The sequence below is a fragment of the Carya illinoinensis genome, chromosome 3, assembly GCF_018687715.1.
Source record: "Carya illinoinensis cultivar Pawnee chromosome 3, C.illinoinensisPawnee_v1, whole genome shotgun sequence".
Classification (NCBI taxonomy): Eukaryota; Viridiplantae; Streptophyta; class Magnoliopsida; order Fagales; family Juglandaceae; genus Carya; species Carya illinoinensis.
The window spans coordinates 49,990,073-50,011,829 of NC_056754.1; the positions used below are offsets into that span (position 1 = coordinate 49,990,073).

At 36.6% G+C, this 21,757-nt stretch overlaps 1 protein-coding gene across 1 annotated transcript; it reads left to right on the forward strand.

Annotated features, from left to right (window-relative positions):
- Positions 1–20,351: 20,351 nt before the first annotated feature.
- LOC122304921 (protein FAR1-RELATED SEQUENCE 5-like) lies at positions 20,352–21,473 on the forward strand. Its single transcript, XM_043117183.1, has one exon. It carries the CDS (start codon positions 20,352–20,354, stop codon positions 21,471–21,473), a length of 1,122 nt encoding a protein of 373 aa, XP_042973117.1.
- Positions 21,474–21,757: the final 284 nt, after the last annotated feature.

Consider the following 21,757-nt stretch of genomic DNA (forward strand, 5'->3'; position numbering starts at 1 on the left):
GATGTGGCACATTTACTACCATTGAATGATCATTTATTACATGCTTCTATATTATCAAATGGTGATAAATATACAACATCATATATAATGAGATACCAGTAAGTTGATGGTGTGGTGTATAGTATTACTCATTTATTATTATTTTTAATCGAAGATAGATCAGTCCAACTAGAAATCAAACAAAATGGTAACTGCTTTGTGCTTTCCTCATAAGTCTAAACCTGTCTTTTTTTTTTTCTTCAGCAAACATCGACATGGTTTCAACTCGGATCTAGCATCGCATTCCATACGACATACGTGATAGGTTGTCCTCTCTGTCTCTCTCTCTCTCATGCCAATATTGACTTAGTTGTATTTGCTCTCTTTCTCTCTCTCTCTGCATTTCTGAGCCTTGAATCCTTCCTTCAATGGCCAACCGCCACTTTGAAAAAGAGTTGGGTCTACTATTAAAAAATTAATTTCTTTTTATGTGGATCTCCTATTTATTCATTTTTTTTTCAAAGTGATTGCATGACGCTTGTGCATTCAAGACTGCAACTATCATTTCTCTTTTAATTTTATAATATTTTTTATTTAACTTTTTGTTGCCCAGATGACTAATACAAGAGGGGGGGTGAATTGAGTTGTATTAAAAAAATAATAATTATAAAATAAATATATAATATAAAATATAAACAAAATATGAAATAACAATAAATATAAATAGTAAGGGTAAGAGAGAAGCAAACTCAGTATGTTAACGAGGTTCGGCCCCACTGCCTACGTCCTCGCTTCAAGCTACCCCTCGAGAATTTTCAAATTCAATATTCAACCTCCTTCAGGTGGAAATAGAAACTTATTAAACTTTTGAACAACACCGCTACAAAGGATCCGTGTAGAATACCCTCTACACTTGCAATCACCTTACACGTGGTGATTCAACTATTCCCCGTGTAGAATTACTTTCTACATGCACAAAGGTTATACACACCATTTTTCTGATACAAGAGCTGATAGTGAGTAGGTTATCAGAAAACACTCCTCAATGAGTGAAATAAGAACAATACAGTGGAAACTATATCTCTCAAAATGAATAAGGATTAAGGCTCAATGCTTAGAGAAGAGAGAATAAAAGTTTTGAATGAATATTGTATGCTCTTGGTGTTGTGAATGTGAAACTCTCAAATGATTTATTTATAGGCATATGAGACTTCATATTCAAATTTAAAAAGATTCATATGTCAAAGACAACATCATTCACTTTTTCAAAAAAAATCAAACCTAATCTTTTACTTTTGGCATATAACAAAAGGAGCACACTTTCCTTTTCAAAAAATTCAAACCTAATATTTTACTTTTTGCATATGACAAAAGGAGCACACTTTCTTTTTCAAAAAATTCAAACCTAATTTTTTACTTTCTGTATATGACAAAAGGAGCATACTTTACTTTTCAAAAAATTCAAACAAAATCATCTACCTTTTGTATAAGTCTAAAAAATTATCAATCACTTTTGAAAATATTCAAATAAAACATGCACATGTAAAAGATGACAATTAATCATCTTTCAAAATTTTCAAATTTAATTTTAAAAAATATTCATGCACATGTGCAAAATGTATTTTAATGCTTTATGATAAAATATTAATTTTGAGCATTAATCCTAATTTCAAATTTTGAAGAGATTTACAACATTACTCTATAATTTTAATGTGAACTTGTTCCCTTCTTGCTCATGCTTGTTTCTTTGATGTGCTTGACTTCATTGTGTGGACAACTTGAACTTGAAACTCCTTTATTCTTTGAATTTATTTGTTATCATCAAAATCCATATGTAGATTTATAATCACATGAAACTTGAAATCTTGAGTTCAACAATCTCCCCTTTTTTGATGATGACAAATACTTGATAGAACTTGAAACCTGCATTAATACTTAAGCTCCCCATGAAAATATGCGTTTGTTTTTCAAACAAAAGTATAAATATAATTCCAAGTATATATAACAAATTTAGCAATTTAAACAATGTTAATGTTCTAGTCTAAAACTTATCCCCCTTTTGGCATCATTAAAAAGGATCGGCAGCAAGTAAATGGACTGAAAAAAATAATACGTTTAATAGTCACTGTAGATAGTTGAAAAAGGAGCTGTTCGTGACCCGAAAAATGCTGCAAAATCTTGAGGCCTAACTCTATGAGTTTAGTGTGGCTGGAGATTTAAACAATCGTCTGATGTTGTTGACAAACGTGATTGAAGGCTCTGAGTTTCTATAAAAAAATGATTATTTTCATCTATCGGATGCCAAAAAAAATACATCGCTTCTTGACTTGAGTTCTGTTTTTTCACAACAATAGAATGGCTGAGTAATTCTCTTCTACTAATGTTCCAGACTTGAATCAGGAACCCTTGACGCATCAATCATCAATCTTCTCTCTTGAGGCAATCAATACCATAATAGGAGCAGAGAATTATTTTTCTAGTAAGGCTGATTCTGATATTATTGCAGAATCAAGAATGCTCAGTAGTGAATATGCTACCTCTGTTACCATCATGTCTCGGAGATTAGTGGCGAGGGTGAGTGAGATTGATCATCTTAACATGCAAATATCTGAGTTACGACAGAAGCTTGCTAATAAGGATAATGAGAATAAAAGGCTAAAGCAAGAAAACCAAGAGTTGAAAAAATTTGCAGATTGGTATGCTCATGATCTGCAACCACGAATAGAGGAGCTGGAACGAGAAAGGGTTCAGATACAAGGTCAATATCGGCAGATAACGGCAGAGGTTCATCGTTTACTAGAAAAATAGGGACAATCTACTGTAAATCTCGCTGGCTTAGTAAGAAAACCAGCATATCTTGTATTTCTTTTGACTAAATAAGATTTGAAGAGACAATAGTTTGTCTTATTCTTTATGCTATCTCTATAAAATCAGTCCTGAAGTTCATCCAATTCGCATCAAGTTTTCTTCTCATCTCTATAACTCATCTGCATTCTTTCAACATTCTCATTTTAAGCCTTCTATTCTTTTCTCAATGGCTCATTCTTCTAACATTTCTCTAGATCCATCCATGAGACATTCTGCATCTCAACCTCCTTTCTTTTCTGCAGCTGCCATTGGTGTCATGTTGCAGCAAGAAAATAATAATCTGACTAATAAGTCAGATTCTGATACTATTTATGACTTGGTGAGTCTTGGGACTCGCTACTCTTCCTCTATTGTTGCTTTTTCTTAGCGGCTACAAGCCAAAAATCATGAAGTTGAAAAACTCAAAGAACAAATTGTTGTACTTCAACGAATTGTTCAAGAGTCTCACACAAGGGAATGAATTATTCGGTAGAAGAATAAACAGTTGAAATTTTTATCAGATTCTTCATTCCGCTTGCCGGTTCCCATGGATAAGAATGACATGATATTGTATGAAGAGAATGAGAGTCTCAAGCATGAGGTTAAGAATCTCAAGTTTATGTAAAAGTATTTAAAAAATCTATCTCTATTTTTATTAATTCTGGTCTATCTTTTAAGAGATATTCCTAGCATGCATCATACCTATTTCTCTTCTGATCATACATAATCTATCTTCTGATAAAAGCTTTGTGAAAATATCTGCTAACTGATCGTGTCTGTTTGTGAACTCTAGTACTATATCGCCTTTCTGCACATGATCTCGAAGAAAATGATATCTTATTTCAATATGTTTAGTTCTAGAATGTTGTATTGGGTTTTTTGAAAGATTTATAGCACTTGTATTATCACATTTGATTGGAATGTGATTATACATGAGTTTAAAATTTTCAAGTTGTTGCTTCATGTAGAGAACTTGAGCACAACAACTACCCGCAGCAACATATTCTGTCTTAGCAGTAGATAGTGCAACAGAATTTTACTTTTTACTAAACCAGGAAACTAGTGCATGACCTAATAAATGGCATGCTCCACTAGTGCTTTTTCGATCTATTTTACAGCCAGCATAATCTGCATCTGTGTAGCTGATTAGATCGAAAGATGTGTGCTTAGGGTACCATAACCCTAGGTTAATTGTACCACTAAGATATCTAAGAATGCGCTTAACTGCAATTAAATGTGATTCTTTTGGAGTTGATTGAAAGCGTGTACATAAGCACACACTAAACATAATATCTGGTCTACTGGCTGTTAAATATAATAAGCTACCAATCATACCTCGATATATCTTCGAGTCAACTGGTTTACCGGATTCATCTTTATCAAGTTTAGTTGATGGGCTCATTGGTGTTCCAATTTCCTTAGCATTTTCCATCTCAAACTTCTTCAGTAATTCCTTAATATATTTTGATTGATTGATGAATGTCCCACTTTTTGCTTGCTTAATTTGCAATCCGAGAAAGAATGTAAGTTCTCCCATCATACTCATTTCAAATTCTTCCTGTATAGTCTTAGCAAAAACTTGATACATATTTTCATTAGTAGCACCGAATATTATATCATCAATATAAATCTGAATCAAAAGAATATCATCATTTTCATATTTAATGAAAAAAGTTGTGTCGATTTTTCCTCTTGAAAAACCTTTTTCAATCAAGAAACCAGAATCTCTCGTACCAAGCTCTAGGAGCTTGTTTAAGTCCATATAGTGCTTTTGTGAGTTTGAAAACATGATTTGGGGAAATATGATTTTCAAAACCTGGAGGTTGCTCAACATGTACCTCTTCATTTATAAAACCATTTAAGAAAGCACTTTTAACATCCATTTGAAAAAGTTTGAAATCTTTATAACAAGCATATGCAAGTAGCATTCGAATAGTTTCTAATCTTGCGACTGGTGCATATGTCTCATCATAATCGATTCCTTCTTCTTGATTAAAACTTAGGGCTACAAGTCGAGCCTTATTTCTATTAATGACTCCGGAGTCATCTTTCTTGTTTCTAAAAACCCATTTTGTTCCAATAATAGTATGATTTTTGGGTCTAAGAACAAGTGTCCAAACATCATTTTTTTCAAATTGATTCAACTCTTCTTGCATAGCTAGAATCCAAGATTCATCAAGAAGTGCGTCATCAATATTTTTGGGTTCAATCGGAGATAGAAAAGCAGTATGATTGCAAATATTTCTAAGAGATGATCGAATACTTACATCTCGTGAAAGTTCTCATAAAATTTGTTCCACTGGATGATCTTTCACAAATTTCCACTGTTTGGTTGCATATTGTATTAAATTTTGATGATCTTTCCTGATGGCTCCATGTTGAACTTCCTCTATTGTTTTCTCTTTGTTGAGATTGAGACTTTTCGTGTTATTTATACCTCCTGTTTCTTCATCAATAGATTTGTTGGAGAGTGAAGAATTAGATTCATCAAATACTACATGCATAGATTCTTGTACAGTCAAAGTCTTTTTATTGAATACTCTATAAGCTTTACTATTAGTAGAATACCTGAGAAAGATACTTTCATCAGATTTTGCATCAAACTTGCCTAAATTATCCCTGTCATTCAAAATAAAACATTTGCATCCAAATACATGAAAGTAACAAATGTTGGGTTTTTTCTCATTCCAAAGCTCATAGGGGATTTTATCTAACTTCAACCTTAGCATAACTCTATTTATAACATAACATGCAGTACTTACTGCTTCGGCCCAAAAATAACTAGGCAAGTTGTTCTCATTGAGCATTGTTCTTGCCATCTCTTGAAGAGATCTATTTTTCCTCTCTACTACCCCATTTTGTTGAGGAGTTCGAGGAGCAGAAAAATTATGCACAAAACCATTTTCATCACAAAATGTTTCAATATTTTTATTAACAAACTCTTTTCCCCTATAACTTCGGATACTTGAAATAGTATAGCCATTTTTATTTTAAATTCTCTTGCATAACTTGGTAAAGGCATTATGTGCCTCATCTTTATGAGCAAGAAAGATGACTCAATTATATCTAGAGAAATCATCAACAATAACAAATGCATAATATTTTCCTCCTAGACTTGCAACTCTATTTGGTCCAAAAAGATCCATGTGTATCAGTTGCAATGGTCTAGTAGTGGAAATATGTTTCTTGGTTTTAAAAAAAGTTTTTGTTTGTTTACCAAATTGGCATGCATCACAAATTTTATTTTTAAGAAAATTTATTTTTGGTAAACCTCTCACAAGATCATTTTTTGAAAGTTTGGAAATAAGTTCCATGTTGGCATGACCTAATCTTTTATGCCATAGCCAACTAGTTTCATTTTGAGCTAAAAAGCAAATAACATCTTGTGAGGTAATTTCTTCAAAATCGATTGTATAAACATTATTGTTTCTAAAAGCAATAAAACAAATATTACAATCATGATCATTCAAAATAATGCACTTATCCATTTTGAAAATAACTGTAAATCCTTTATCACATAATTGACTTATACTCAAAAGATTATGTTTTAGACCTTCAACAAGTAGACCATCTTCAATTATGAGAGAAGATTCATTACCAATTTTACCTATTCCCACGATCTTTCCTTTCGAGTTGTCTCCAAATGTCACATGTCCTTCTTTTTTAGATCTAAGATCAAAGAACTTAGTCTTGTTTCTCGTCATGTGTCTTGAACATCCACTATCTAAAAACCACTTGTTTTTGCTTGTGGATGACTTCATGCATACCTATAACAACAATTAAAATGATTTTTCTTGGTACCCAAGTTCTTTGGGTCCTTTATTTATTAATATTAGAAGAAACAAAATTTTTAGGTACCCATATGACCCTAATAGTCATTGTATGATTTCTTCTAATAGGACAAGTATGATAATTATGATCATTTCTATTACAGAATTGCAAATAGCATGTGACATATATGAAGAACTTGAATAATTATAATAATATCTTTTTTTGACAAAATTATTTTTATGAAAGGAATTTTGATTATTGATTTTTGATGTAGAAGGATTATCAAAGAAATTTTTATAAGGTTTGTATTTTTGTTTTGGCATATATCCCAAACCTGCCTTATCAAAAACACATCTTTGACTACCAAGAAGTTTTTCAAAATTTCTTTTTCCATTCGTAAAGTTTTCAACAATATTTTCTAAATCGGTTTTCTTCTTATTCAATTCAAGATTTTCATCTTTCAAAATGATACTTTCTTTTCTTAAAATATCAATTTCATTTGTTAAAGAAGAATTTTTTTTTTCAAAGCAGTATATTTGATACCCAATTTTTCAAATTCCTCATAAATCTCTTCTAAAATATTTTACAATTCTTCATATGAAAGATCTTTAATATTATCAAGATTTGTTACCTCAATGTCATTTTTAGCCATAAGACAAAAATTTATTGATTCTTCATTATTTGCTTCACTATCTGAGCTACTTGAATCATCATCCCATGCAGTTTTCATTGCTTTCTTGCCCTTGTTTCGATCTTTCTTTAGCATATGACAATCTGGCTTGATATGACCAGTCTTATTACATTTATAACAAATTAAAGTGTCATTTTCACTTGAATCTTTCTTGGAAAACTTTTTAAAGGATTTCTTCGGAAGAGTTTTATTTTTCTTTAAGAACCTCTGAATTCTTCTTGTTATCATCGCAACTTCTTCATCTTTATCTTCATTTTCCTCATCTTCATCACTTTCACTTTCATGAGGAACAGTTTTAAGTGCCAAGCTCTTCTTTGGCATTCCTTCTTCTTCTCCTCTTTTCAATGTGTACTCATGGGTGATAAGTGACCCAATGAGTTCATTCACTTCGAGCTTCTTGAGGTCTCTAGCTTCAAGAATCGCTGTTACTTTTGATTCTCAACGTTTTGGTAGAGAGTTGAGAATTTTTCTTACTATCTCCACCTTGGAATAAATTTTGCCAAGAGCTGTCAAGCTGTTTATGATGTTAGTAAAATGAGTGTGCATACTAGAAATAGATTTATCATCATTCATTTTAAACATTTCATATTCATAAGTAAGAATATAAATTTTTGATTCCTTGACTTGCGAAGTTCCTTCATAAGTAACTTCCAAGTTATCCCAAATTTCTTTTGCCGTAGCACAAGTCATTGTTCTATTAAACTCATTTCCATTGAGAGCATTAAATAATAAATTCATAGCAGTTAAATTCAAAGTATAAAATCTATTGTCTTCACGATCAAACTCTTCTTCTTCCTTTTTGACCTTTAATCCTTCAACCACTTTTGTTGGAATATAAGGTCCATTTACGATACATTTCCAGATTTCTCGACCTTGAGCCTGTAAGAATATTCTCATTCTAACTTTCCAGAATGAGTAATTATCTCCATAAAAGAGTGGAGGCCGACTGCTAGATTGACCTTCACCAAATGAAACTGCAATGTTAGCCATAAGATCTTAACTCAAAATATAATTAATCTTATAATAGAGCTCTTATCTCTGATACCAATTGTTGCCCAGATGACTAACACAAGAGGGGGGGTGAATTGAGTTGTATTAAAAAAATAACAATTATAAATCAAATATATAATATAAAATATAAACAAAATATGAAATAACAATAAATATAAATAGTAAGGGTAAGAGAGAAGCAAACTCAGTATGTTAACGAGGTTCGGCCCTACTGCCTACGTCCTCACCTCAAGTTACCCCTTGAGGATTCCCAAATTCACTATTCAACCTCCTTCAGTGGAGATAGAAACCTATTACACCTTTGAACAACATCGCTACAAAGGATCCGTGTAGAACACCCTCTACACTTGCAATCACCTTACACGTGGTGATTCAACTATTCCACGTGTAGAATACTTTCTACACACACAAGAGTTATACACACCATTTTTCTGATACAAGAGATGATAGTGGGTAGGTTATCAGAAAATACTCCTCAATGAGTGAAATAAGAACAATACAGCGCAAACTATATCTCTCAAAATGAATAAGGATTAAGGCTCAATGCTTAGAGAAGAGAGAATAAAAGCTTTGAATGAATGTTGTATGCTCTTGGTGTTGTGAATGTGAAACTCTCAAATAATCTATTTATAGGCATATGAGACTTCATATTCAAATTTAAAAAGATTCATATGTCAAAGACAACATCATTCACTTTTTCAAAAAAATCAAACCTAATCTTTTACTTTTGGCATATGACAAAAGGAGCACACTTTCCTTTTTAAAAAATTCAAACCTAATATTTTACTTTTTGCATATAACAAAAGGAGCACACTTTCTTTTTCAAAAAATTCAAACCTAATCTTTTACTTTTTGTATATGACAAAAGGAGCACACTTTACTTTTCAAAAAATTCAAACAAAATCATCTACCTTTTGTATAAGTCTAAAAAAGCATCAATTACTTTTGAAAATATTCAAATAAAACATGCACATGTGAAAGATGATAATCAATCATCTTTAATATTTTCAAAGTTCAACCCTTTAATCAAGGCATGCACATGTAAAAGATGACAATCAATCATCTTTCAAAATTTTCAAATTTAATTTTCAAAAATATTCATGTACATGTGGAAAATGTATTTTAATATTTTATGATAAAATATTAATTTTGAGCATTAATCCTAATTTCGAATTTTGAAGAGATTTACAACATTACTCTATAATTTTAATGTGAGCTTGTTCCCTTTTTGCTCATGCTTGTTTCTTTGATGTGTTTGACTTCATTGTGTGAACAACTTGAGCTTGAAACTCCTTTATTCTTTGAATTCATTTGTTATCATCAAAATCCATGTATAGATTTATAATCACATGAAACTTAAAGTCTTAGGTTCAACACTTTTGTTTCTCTCATTACCTAAAATCCAATAAATACTTAACTTAAACTATTTTACTACTATTCACAAACTATTTTTGTAATGGGATTTTCTCCTGCCCCATGGGAGTTCCTAGGCCTAGAGGCTTTATCTTTTTCAACCAGACCATGACAAGACTCCAGCGATGAGAGAAAAAATTAGAGGAAAAAACTCCATTGTATAGTGAGGACGAGAAGTTATGAGAGACTGAAAACAAGCTTAATATAGTGGAAACTCCCTTCCCCAAAACTCACGTGGAAGTAGGCCTAGTGTCGAACCACGTAAAATCTGGTTGTCTTCTCCACTGGAACGGCCCCATGGGTGTACGAAACAATGGTGCTGTTTGTGGGATCTGTTTTTAAAGGTCCTTACAAACCTTACGTGTACTTCGTACTCCTGTGACAACCCATTTCAGGCGACTTGGAAGTCAAGAACGAGATTTCTCTCTGGCACTGAAAGCGAAAGAGGGACGATTTTTCAGCACGCTAGATAATTCTCAAAGGAGCAAATAAAACTCCCACAGATAAGTATTATCAATCTCTCACTTTTATTTTTATAAAAAAAAAAAAATCACATTGCAGAAAAGGACTACGGGAGCCTTTCCTCACCCAAGCAAAAGTGCGCAAGTACTTAAGTACTTTTCATACATGCAGTGTAGGGCTGGGAACCTAAACTCCCTAGCTACTAGGGCTGCATTGCTCACCCACAACCACATGGTATGCAAAGAAATAGAGGTCGGCGTATGTGAAACAATCGCATGAACTACGAACAATGACCCAAAGTGCACTGTGAACTGGAGCTAGCGGTCATGCATGGCATGAACAGTGCCATGCACGTACCACTCCGGTGCACGCTTGCTGGAGGCCACCTTGTGGCCTGCCAATATTGTCTGTCCCTACTGGCTTGTTCTCTGACCACCGCGGTAGAATGAATGCCGTCTCATGGCAATGCACGGATTGGTTTCACAACGAACTCATAACAGACAGTCGTGAGCCACCTCTGCTCTTTCGGTGTTTACCATCCGGCTTGTCAGCTTTGTCTGTCTGCACTAGAGTGGACGCTGACCACTCCCCGTAGTGGCAGCTGCTAGGATGTGCGCTCAATGGCAACACGACCCAACCTCGCAGTGCACTCCTTGGTCATAAGCTCTCCTTGGCCACAAACTCTCCACGGCCAATGAATCTCAATCGGCAGTGGCATCCTTCAGCTGAAATGTGGCCACATAGACACGGCTAGATCACCCTTCCTGCCTTGCAGCCAAGGAGCACATTGGGCCACCAGGACCGCCCATGCTCAATGCATGGGCTCCACAGCCACACTCATCGGGGCAGCTTCTCCACAGCTCAAGCTCCTTAGCCTCCTCCAGCCACCTTGACCACTGGCAAAGACTCATCGGCAGCCCTTCCACGGCCCTTAAAGCATCGATTTGCAGTTATGCACAATGGCATGTCAAACCTTCACTTGTCGACCACAAAATTATACGACCATGCACTCCTTGGCCTTAAGCCCCTTGGTTAGCTACTCCTCAGCCTCCTCCAGCTGCATAGCCCACACCTCGATTAGTGCCTTCCTCACCTAGTTACCATGCAACTAGGTTAACTTGCTAGAGATTCAGTCGTGTTGCACATCCCAATTGTAGCTCAAACACAAGCAAGCAGGCATCAACCCACTATAATCGAACATGACCTGAGAGCAAATGAACAAATTTGAATATGGGCGACTTCCAAAAAAAAAAAAAAATTCATCAACAATCATGGTGGCAAAATGTCATGGTTTGTCTTCCTCAAAACTTGTGTGAAATTCTGTTTTACTAATATAATTACTTCTTGTGGCACATAACACTACCTATACAGACTAGCCCAAACTCTACCAATGGAATCTCCATCAGCAGATTTTCCACTGACATACCTTTCTTGTGAGCATCAATAGGCGAGAGCGGGTCTAGTTACAGACTGCCCGAATAACCTACCTCCCCTATGGGGGAGAGTAGGACCAGTCCTCAGGAGGCCCGAATACCTACACTGTCCTGGTTTGTCTTCCTCAAGACTTGTGTGAAATTCTGTTTTACTAATATAATTGCTTCTTGTGGCACAGAACACTACTTATACAAACTAGCCCAAACTCTACCAATGGAATCTCTATCAGTGGAATCTCCACTGACTTACCTTTCTTGTGAGCATCAACAGGCGGGAGTAGGTCTAGTTACAGACTGCTCGAATAACTTACTTCTCCACATGGCCCTTTGGTAAAAAGAGGGTCTAGCCCCCAGGCGGCCCGAATACCTACCCCGACTTCCGCCACGAAGAAATGTGGGTTCAGCGCCAGCCTAACCTAAACTTACCATTTCTTGCGGTGTTAAAGGGCGGGAGTGGGTCCAATTACAGATTGTCCAAATAAACTAACTCCCTCACAAGGGAGAGTGGGACCAGCCTCTAGGTGGCCTGAATACCTACCCTGACCCCCACTGCAGGTTGCTCGAACATTATCCTGTTCTGCCACGATGAAGAGTGGGCACGATATAACCCTGGTCCTCACCTACCTTTCCTATGGTATCAACGGATGTGAGCGAGTCTAGTTCGAGACTATCCGAATAGACTACCTCGATGTGTGGATCAACAGGCGGGACTAGCCCAAGGGCTGCCTTGACCTTCTTCATTAGGGAGAGTGAGTCCAGCCTTGACGCTCCTCGAACATTACCCTATCTCGCCTTGAAGAAGAGTAGTATGGCTCTAGAACTGTCAACTGATTACCTCCCCTGGGGGGCCTAAAGGGGAGGGCGTGGTTTGAGGCACTCCTATCCTTCCTCTGGCAGAGTGTGGGTCTAGTCCTCTGACTACCCAAACTGCTCAAAGGATGACATCTATCTCTTATGACAAATAGCGCATCAACCGAACAGCTCAAACAGACAACCATCTTCACTACACCTCAGCCAAATAGCTCAAATTTACAAACTTCAATGAATATTTACACTCACATGATTGATCTCTACAACAACTTACCTCCTTGCCAGACAAAAGGGAAAGGTAGGCTTGAAAGGTTGCCTTATCCCCCTAGTGGAGGAGTGTGGGTCAGCCTTTGGCCACCCAAAGATAGAATCTCCTCAAACAGATTCTACATCGACAGACACTCCACCAGCTCCAACTTACCTCTCTGTGAGGCAAAAGGGATGAGTCACACCAAGGCGGCCTTATCCCTCTCACAGAGGGCTGCAGGTTGGCCTTCTCGACATACTCATTAGTGGAATCTTCATAAGCGAAAATCTTTATTAGTAGAATCTTCATCAGCAAAATCTTCATAAGAGAATCTTCATCAGCGAAAATCTTCATCGGCAGAATCTTTATCAACAGAGTCTTCATCAGTAGAATATTCATAAGTAGAATCCTCAATAACGGAATCTCTATCAACAAAATCTTCATTGGTAAAATCTTCATCAACAGAATTCTCAACAATAGAATCTCCATCAATAGAATCTTCATAGGTAAAATATTCATTAGCAGAATCATTAAGAACAAAATCTTCATCAACAGAATCAGCATCAATAGAATCTACGTCAGCAGGATCTCTATCGACAGAATCTTCACCAAAGAAATCCTTACAAACAAAAGCTAATACTGTGACAATGTAAGAAGGAGCAAGCAATAAGGATAGCCAAGGAAAAGCGGCGGGACACAAAAAGGAAAGGACTGGAAGAGGCAAATAGAGAGGAAAGTAAAGAGAAAGACAAAGGGCCCAGCTGGGTAAAGCGGCAGGTGCGGAAAGAAAGGCAACTAAGGAGATATGAGCGGAAGAAAGGTAGCTAAGGAGATATGAGTGGAAGAAAGGTAGCTAAGGAAATAGGAATGGAAAGAAAGGTAGCTAAGGAAATAGAAATGGAGGGAACAGAGCCAAGGAAATAGAAAGAAAGATTAAATGAAATTGGGAGAACAAAGAGACGACAAGAAGGCTCGGCGGGATAGAACCCCACCTAAAGATCAACAAATGGAAAGACTGACGACCCAACAGAATGAGGTGAAGAGAAATGAAAGATAGGTTGGTATAATTTCCATTGGAAAAATCCAATAGGAATTGACGGGGTAACTATAAGGGGATTTTCCCCCAGCCTATGGGAGTTCCTAGGGCCAGCCCCTTGGGAGGACCCACCAGGAGAAGGGAATAATAAGAGAGATAGGATATCACTAGAAGACAAGATATGAAGAGAAAAAGATGGAATAAGAAGAGACTGGGGGGAATGTGTTAGGAGAGATAGGAATGAATGAGAGGAGAAAAAAAATGGATGATTTGACATAAAAGTATTAGGAGAGAGGTGACGTAAAGTGAAGGGGGTGCAGGAGATAAAAAGGTGGAGGGAGACCTATAGGGAGGGGAGACTTTCTTTTGGACTTTTCGGATGATTTGGTTGACTTCTAGATTTTATAGGAGAGGCTTCATCTTCTTTAACCCGACCAAGAAAAGACTTTAGCGACGAGAGAAAAAGCCAAAGGAAAAAACTCTCTTGTAAAATGAGAATGAAAGGTTATGAGAGACAGTAAACATGCTTATTATAATGGAAACTCCCCTCCCCAAAACCCCTGTGGACGTAGGCTTAGTTCCGAACCAAATAATATCTAGCAGTCGTTTTTCTTTATTTTAGCTGTATTTAAATACTGTTCACCACTATGGATGTTTGCATCAACAATGAACAACCGCAGCAAACCATCGTTGGGGGCCAAGCATCAAAGACCCAAGTTCCCGGAACACTGTCCAAGGGTGTATGAAACATGATGTTAATAGTCACAAAATCTTCATCAGCAGAAAGACTCATGGCCCAATAGAGTGCGGGTTGACTAATGCTATCCCTCTAGTAGAGGAGTGGAGTTGACCTTCGACTACCCAACCTACATGTCGGTGGAATCTTCATCAGCGGAAAGGTTCATCAGCAAAAATCTTCATCAGTGGAATCTCCATCAGTGAAATCTTCAACAGCGAAAATCTTCATTGGCGGAATCTTCACCAGCAGAATCTTCATTAGCGAAAATCTTCATTAGTAGAATCCTCAACAACATAATCTTCATCGGTGAAACCTTTGTCAGCGGAATCCTCAACAATGAAATCTCTATCAACAGAATCTTCGTCATTAAAATCTTCATTATCGAAATCTTTGACAATGGAATCTCCACCAACAAAATCGGCATCAACAAAATCCACATCAATAGAATCCGCATCAATGAAATCTATGCCAACAGGATCTCCATCAACTGAATCTTTACCAAAGGAATCCTTACAAATAAAAACTAATGCTATGACAACGTAGGAAAGAGGAAGCAAATAGGATAGCTAAGGAAAAGCTGCGACACAAAGCAAAAAGGAAAGAACAGGAAGAGGCAAATAGAGAAAAAAGTAAAAGGGAAGACAAAGGGCTTGGCGGGATAAACTACAAGAGCGAAAAGTAATGCAGCTAAGGAGATAGGAGCTAAAAGAAAGGCATCTAAGGAAATAAAGTCGAGGAAATAGAAATGAATTTCAAATGAAATTAGGAAAACAAACCGACGATAGGAAGTCTCGGCGGGGTAGAACCCACCTTAAAGATTAACAAATGGAAAGATTGACTGCCTGACAAAATGAGACGAAGAGAAATGAAAGGCATGCTGGTAAAATTTTCATTAGACCAGTACAGTAGGAATTGACGGGATAACTATAAGGAAATTTTCTCCCAGCCTGTACGAGTTCCTAAGCCCAACCCCTTGAGGGGACCCACAATGATAAGGGAATAATATGAGAGAGGGGATATCACTAAAAGATAAGAAAGAGAGGGGACAAGAAGAGACTGGGGGGATGGTGTCATGAGAGATATGAATGAATGAGAGGAGAAGAAAAATGGGTGACTTGACATAAATGTGTTAGGAGAGAGGTGACATAAAGTGAGGGGGGTGTATGAGATAAAAGGGAGGAGGGAGACCTATGGGGGGAACTGCCTTTTGGACTTTTGGTCTATTTGGGTGACTTATAGATTTTATGGGAGAGGCTTTGTCTTCTTGAACCTGACCATGAAAAAACTTAGCGACGAGAGAAAAAATCAGAGGAAAAAACTCCATTGTACAATGAGGATGAGAGGTTATGAGAGACTATAAACAAGCTCATTATAGTGGAAACTCCCTTTCCCAAAACTCTTTTGGACGTAGGCCTAGTTTCGAATCACTTAAAATCTGGTTGTCGTCTCTATTTATTTTATCTGCATTTAAATATTGTTCACTACTATGGATGTATGTATCGACACCGTACAGCCGCATCGAACTATCGCCGGTGGCCCACCATCGAAGATCCGAGTCACTGGAACTCACCCAAAGGCATACGAAATAAGACGTTAACATTCACGAAATCTTCATCAGTGGAAAGACTAACGACCCTATAGAGTGTGGGTTGACTAACGCTATCTCTCTCGAGGAGGAGTGTGGGTTGGCCTTCTGCCACCTGACATACTTGTCAGCGGAATCTTCATCAACAGAAATCTTCATTGGCAGAATCTTCATTAGTGGAATCTTCATCAGTGAAAATCTTCATTAGCAAAAATCTTCATTAGCGGAATCTTCATCAGTGGAATCTTCATCGGTGGAATCTTCATCAGCAGAATTCTTCATCAATAGAATATTCATTAGCAGAATCTTCATCAGTGGAATCCTCAACAACAGAATCTCCATCGAGAGAATCTTCATCGGTAAAATCTTCATCAACAAAATCCTCAACAATGGAATCTTTATCGGTAAAATTTTCATCAACGAAATTTTTAACAATGGAATCTCCATTAACAAAATCGGCATAAACAAAATCTGCATCAACAGAATTAGCATCAACATTATTTGCATCAACAGGGTCTCCATCGACAGAATCTTCACCAAAGGAATCCTTACAAACATAAATCAACACTATGGCAATATAGGAAAGAGCAAGCAAAAAGGACAGCTAAGAAAAAGCAACTAGACAAAGCAAAAAGAAAAGGACATGAAGAGGCAAATAGCGAGGAAAGCAAAAGGGAAGACAAAGGGCTCAGCAGGGTAAAGTGGCAGGAGCTAAAAGAAAGATAGCTAAGGAGACAGGAGTGGAAAGTAAGGCACCTTAGGATATAGGAGTGGAAAGAAAGGCAGCTAAGGAAACAGAAGCTGAGGGAACAGAGCCAAGGAAATAGAAAAGAAGGTTAAATGAAATTGGGAGAATAAAGTGACAACTAGAAGGCTCGGAGGGGTAGAACCCCACTTAAAGGTCAACAAATGGAAAGAATGACAGCCTTACATAATGAGACGAAGAGAAATGAAAGGCAGGCTGGTAAAATTTCCATTGGACAGGCCCAATAGGAATTGACGAGGTAATTGTAAGGAAATTTTCCTTTGGCCTATGGGAGTTTCTTGGCCCAGCCGGCTGGGTGGAACCCACTAGGAGAAGAGAATAATAAGAGAGAGGTGATATCACTGGAAGACAACATATGAAGAGAAAGAGAGGGGACAAGAAGAGAATGTGGGGGAGGGATGGTGTCAGGAGAGATAAGAATGAATGAGAGGAGAAGAAAAATGTGACTTGACATAAAGTTGTCAGGATAGAGGTGACTTAAAGTGAAGTGGGTGCAGGAGATAAAAGGGTGAAGGGAGACCTACGGGGAGGGGGGGATTGCCTTTTGGACTTTTTGGACGATTTGGGTGACTTCTAGATTTTATGAGATATGTTTCATCTTCTTCAATCAAGCCATGAAAAGACTCTAGCGACGAGAGAAAAAACCAGAGGAAAAAATTTCATTGTACAATGAGGAAGAGAGGTTATAAGAAACCGTAAACAAGCTCATTATAGTGGATACCCCCCGCCTCAAAACCCCGTGGACATAGGTCTAGTACCGAACTATGTAAAATTTGGTTGTCATCTCTATTTATTTTATCTGCATTTAAATACTGTTCACAACCATGGATATATGCATCAACACTGTACAGATGCACTGGACCACCGCCTGGAGCCCAGCATCCAAGACCTAAGTCGTTGGAATCCGACTCAAGGGCTTACAAAACACGACGTAACAATCTTACTAATATTCATAAAATTCTTGTCTCATCTCGTTCTCCAAACGCTTATTCTATCCATCAGCTATAACATTTATTAGGTGTTATATGCACAAAAATTAACCATAATTGTTTAGAGGTTGAGAATGAGATGCATTTCTCCTAGAGAGTGATCAAGCATTATGTTAGACTGTGGAGAGGAAACTCGGGCCCCCACCTTTGATTAGGGGTTTCAAATTTGAGACAGGGATCGATCCCAAGAAGGTTCAAACGATGGAGCAAAACAGAAAATGAGAGAGTTATGCTATTTTAAAACCAAACAAATAGAATTTTGAGAAATGTTTGTACTTACATTTCAAATTTCTTCTATCTCCAATCAAATATACTTATATAACATATTTTAAGTAATTTTCCATTCAACTAGAGATGATAAAATCAAGATTAAAAGTAACATTATGTCATAACTTTTTATTCTGCTCGGATTCTAGGCGATGCTTTTTGGCTTATTTGAATTAAAGTATAGACATTTCATATCTATTTTCTAGCTCAATGGTGTACACTTTTCTTCATTTCCTTATTCCTCAACCAACTAGACAATCTATTAGTTGGGTTCAATCCAAAACTACCAATGAGAAATCAAAGATGTTGTATGTCACCATATCTCCCTCTAACAAACTAAAATATTAATAGCACAAAATAACGTATATAATACTTTATAGGTTTTTACACTTGTTCCTCACTCACTTCTGAATTTCATTTCAATTTTCAAGCGTTTTTGTTATGCCTTCTACCTCTTGCGCATCAAGATTTCTCCACATTCATCTTTGAATTTGAAGACTTCATTTACAAAAAAGACAGACACATAAAGTGTGCGGCCTATAATGTTTATTAAGCATTTGATGCTATCTGAAAAATCCACACATACTACAAGAAATTTGTTTATTAGTTATGAGTTATTTTTTACGAAAATGATTATTTCTTGATAAAGTAAGGCTATTCTCGGTGCAAATAATTATTTTTATCACAAATAACTCATAATATATATTCTTGTTTGTTATAGTGACAAAAGATAATAAATGTAGGCAGGCATGCAAGAACTCATGCGATAATAAATGAATACATGCATGCATGTTGTACTATGCCAAGGCGAAGTACTAGAGGAAAGAAGTGAAACACTATATGATAAAAGCATGAGTATTATGTCACGATCTACATTTCATGACAATGTGGCATAAATTATAATTATTAGTTCTTCTATATTATAAAATTATCCAATAATTTAACTGTAGTACCATTTTTTTTTTTATGACAAATTGAATTATGACATGGAAAATGTGAATATCATTCTCTTGGTCCATCAATCGACTTCTGTATTTTTCCTCCCCTGCCCTATTGGCAACGTCGTTGACTTCTGCATGCATGCATCTGCAAGGTAGAGGACTGTAAAAGTTTTGACCCGATGCTAAGGAAAGAGATGAGGATAAAGTATTTGTGTTGACTATATATGAAAGGGGCGCTGCTACATACAGTCCCCTTTAGGGGACTGTATCGCAGTCCCAGCATGGTAAATGTCCATATTATCCCCACTTGTGAGCATAAATTTACAATATTACCCTTACAACCTAAACCCAATCTGAAAGTGAGCATTTGAATGTGTGCGTGACTGACTCTGGACCCGTTTCCCTCTCCCCTGTGCGTGACTGAACTGGACCCATTTGTTGAAGGCAGCACACGGAACCACCACATGCTCCACCATCGTTTGCCGATCACTTCCTTGGTAAAAATGATGTTTTCTCATGTTTTACTAATTTACATTGTAATAATTTGTCATTTTTGTAATGTTTTTTACTAACATAAACTCTCAACATCTTTTTTTTTCTTCTTCTTCCTTTTTATTTTTTTTTTATTGTAGTTTTGGGAGAGGGTGGGAGGTAGTGGCTGAAGTTTGGTTCTTAAAACTTGGATGTTTGCATGAATCTGTGTTTGGTAAAACAGAAGCCGATTAGTGGGTTAGTGGGTTGGGTAAAACAAAAGCCGAAAGAGGCTTCTTAAAACTCTGTTTTACTGAATCTAATTTTTTTGTTGTTGTTAGTGGGTTCTTAAAACTCTCAACATCTTTTTTTTTTTTTTTTGCTTTGAATGATGTGTAGGCTTTCTATTTGCCCTTTTTCTAGTCGATTGTCTCATAGTTGGTTTGTCAAACTTACGGTATTGGTTTGTGCATAGATGATGTGTATTCTCATCTTTGAAGAAAGGAAATGTTATGCTTATATATTCGGCATAATGGGAGGATCAAGCAACAAATTATTTATATTTTTTCACAATTACGACATATGCTAAAAATTTGCTTCATTTCTACTAATGCATAGTAGGTTATGTGTTTTTTTTTCCGTTGTTGTTTTTGCAATTCTTATTTGCCATGATTTTTTTGAGGGGTGTTATATATACACAGTGTATACATGATTGTGAATTAAGCTTGGTTAATGAGATTGGATATGTTGTCACGATATGTCATGAAGTTCATAAAATAGACATCTATTTTCCTTTCGAATTCTAATGATTTTAAATGTTGTGGAGAACTCTAATTTTTTTTTTTCATTTTTTCATTTTCATGTTGTGCTTAAATATATCAAGATTGTTCTTGATGGAGAAAGGGGAAGAATGCACTTCTGCTAGGCGATCGCTGTTTGGAGTGGAAAACAGTAATTATATGGATATGCCAACGCCGGGGGATGATGAGGTAGTGATTGATAATCATGGTGTAGTGTTGGGGAATGATGATGATGATGTGGTGGTTTTAGAGCCAATGCCGGGAAATGATAATGATGGTATTTCAGAGCCAACCTCAGGAAATGATGATGATGGGGTTTCAGAACCAACACCGGGAAATGATGATGATGGGGTTTCATTTCCAACGTTGGGAAATGATGATGGTGATGGTGGGGTTTTAGAGCCAACGCCGGGGATGTTTTTTAAAACTGAGAAAGAACTCATTTACTACTACAAGCAATATGGGAGACAGGCTGGATTCGACATAATGACACAAAGAAGTAAAAAGGAAGATGATGGGAGTGTTAGATATGTAACACTTGGTTGTGCTCGTGGTGGTAAGGCAAGAAAACGTATTACCAACATTTCTAAACCCCGCCCAACAACGAAAACTGATTGTAAGGCAAGAATTAATGCAGTTTTGGCTGATGGTGTCTTACGTATAACTACTGTCTGCAATGCACATAACCATGGGTTAAGTCCACAAAAGGCAAGATTTTTTAGATGTAATCGTGCAATTGATGATTCCGTAAAGAGGCAGTTAGATATTAACGACAAGGCAGGCATAGGTATGTCCAAAAGTTTTAACTCATTGGTTGTCGAGGCCGGTGGTTTTGAGAAACTTCCATTTATTGAAAAAGATGCCCGGAATTATATTGACAAAGCTCGACACCTTAGACTTGGCAAAGGAGGTGCTGATGCACTTCGTGGTTATTTTGAGAGAATGCAGTATAAGAATGATAGGTTTTACTCATCGATGGATTTGGATGATGATGGTCGATTAAAAAATGTCTTCTGGGCCGATGCACGCAGCAGAGCAGCGTATGAGTATTTTGGGGATGTTGTGACATTTGATACAACATACCTGACAAACCGATATGGTATGCCATTTGCCCCGTTTGTTGGTATTAACCACCATGGTCAGTCTATACTTTTGGGAGCGGGTTTGATATCAAGTGAAAGTACTGAAATATTTGTTTGGTTATTTGACACTTGATTGAAATGTATGGATGGGAGGGCGCCAAAAGCTATCGTTACTGATCAAGAAAGGGCCATGAAAAATGCTATAGCAATAGTCTTTCCAAATACTCGACATAGATACTGTTTGTGGATTTGCATATCAAAACTTTGAAAATCTACATTAAGAGAAAATACCAATATTGATAAGAGCATTCAATAAATACCAAAGAATTTTGAAGATTTTTTTTTTGGACTAGGAGGTTTTGTATGTAGGACTAGGTTTTAATTTTTTTTGGCAGCATATATTGTTTTTTGTAATCT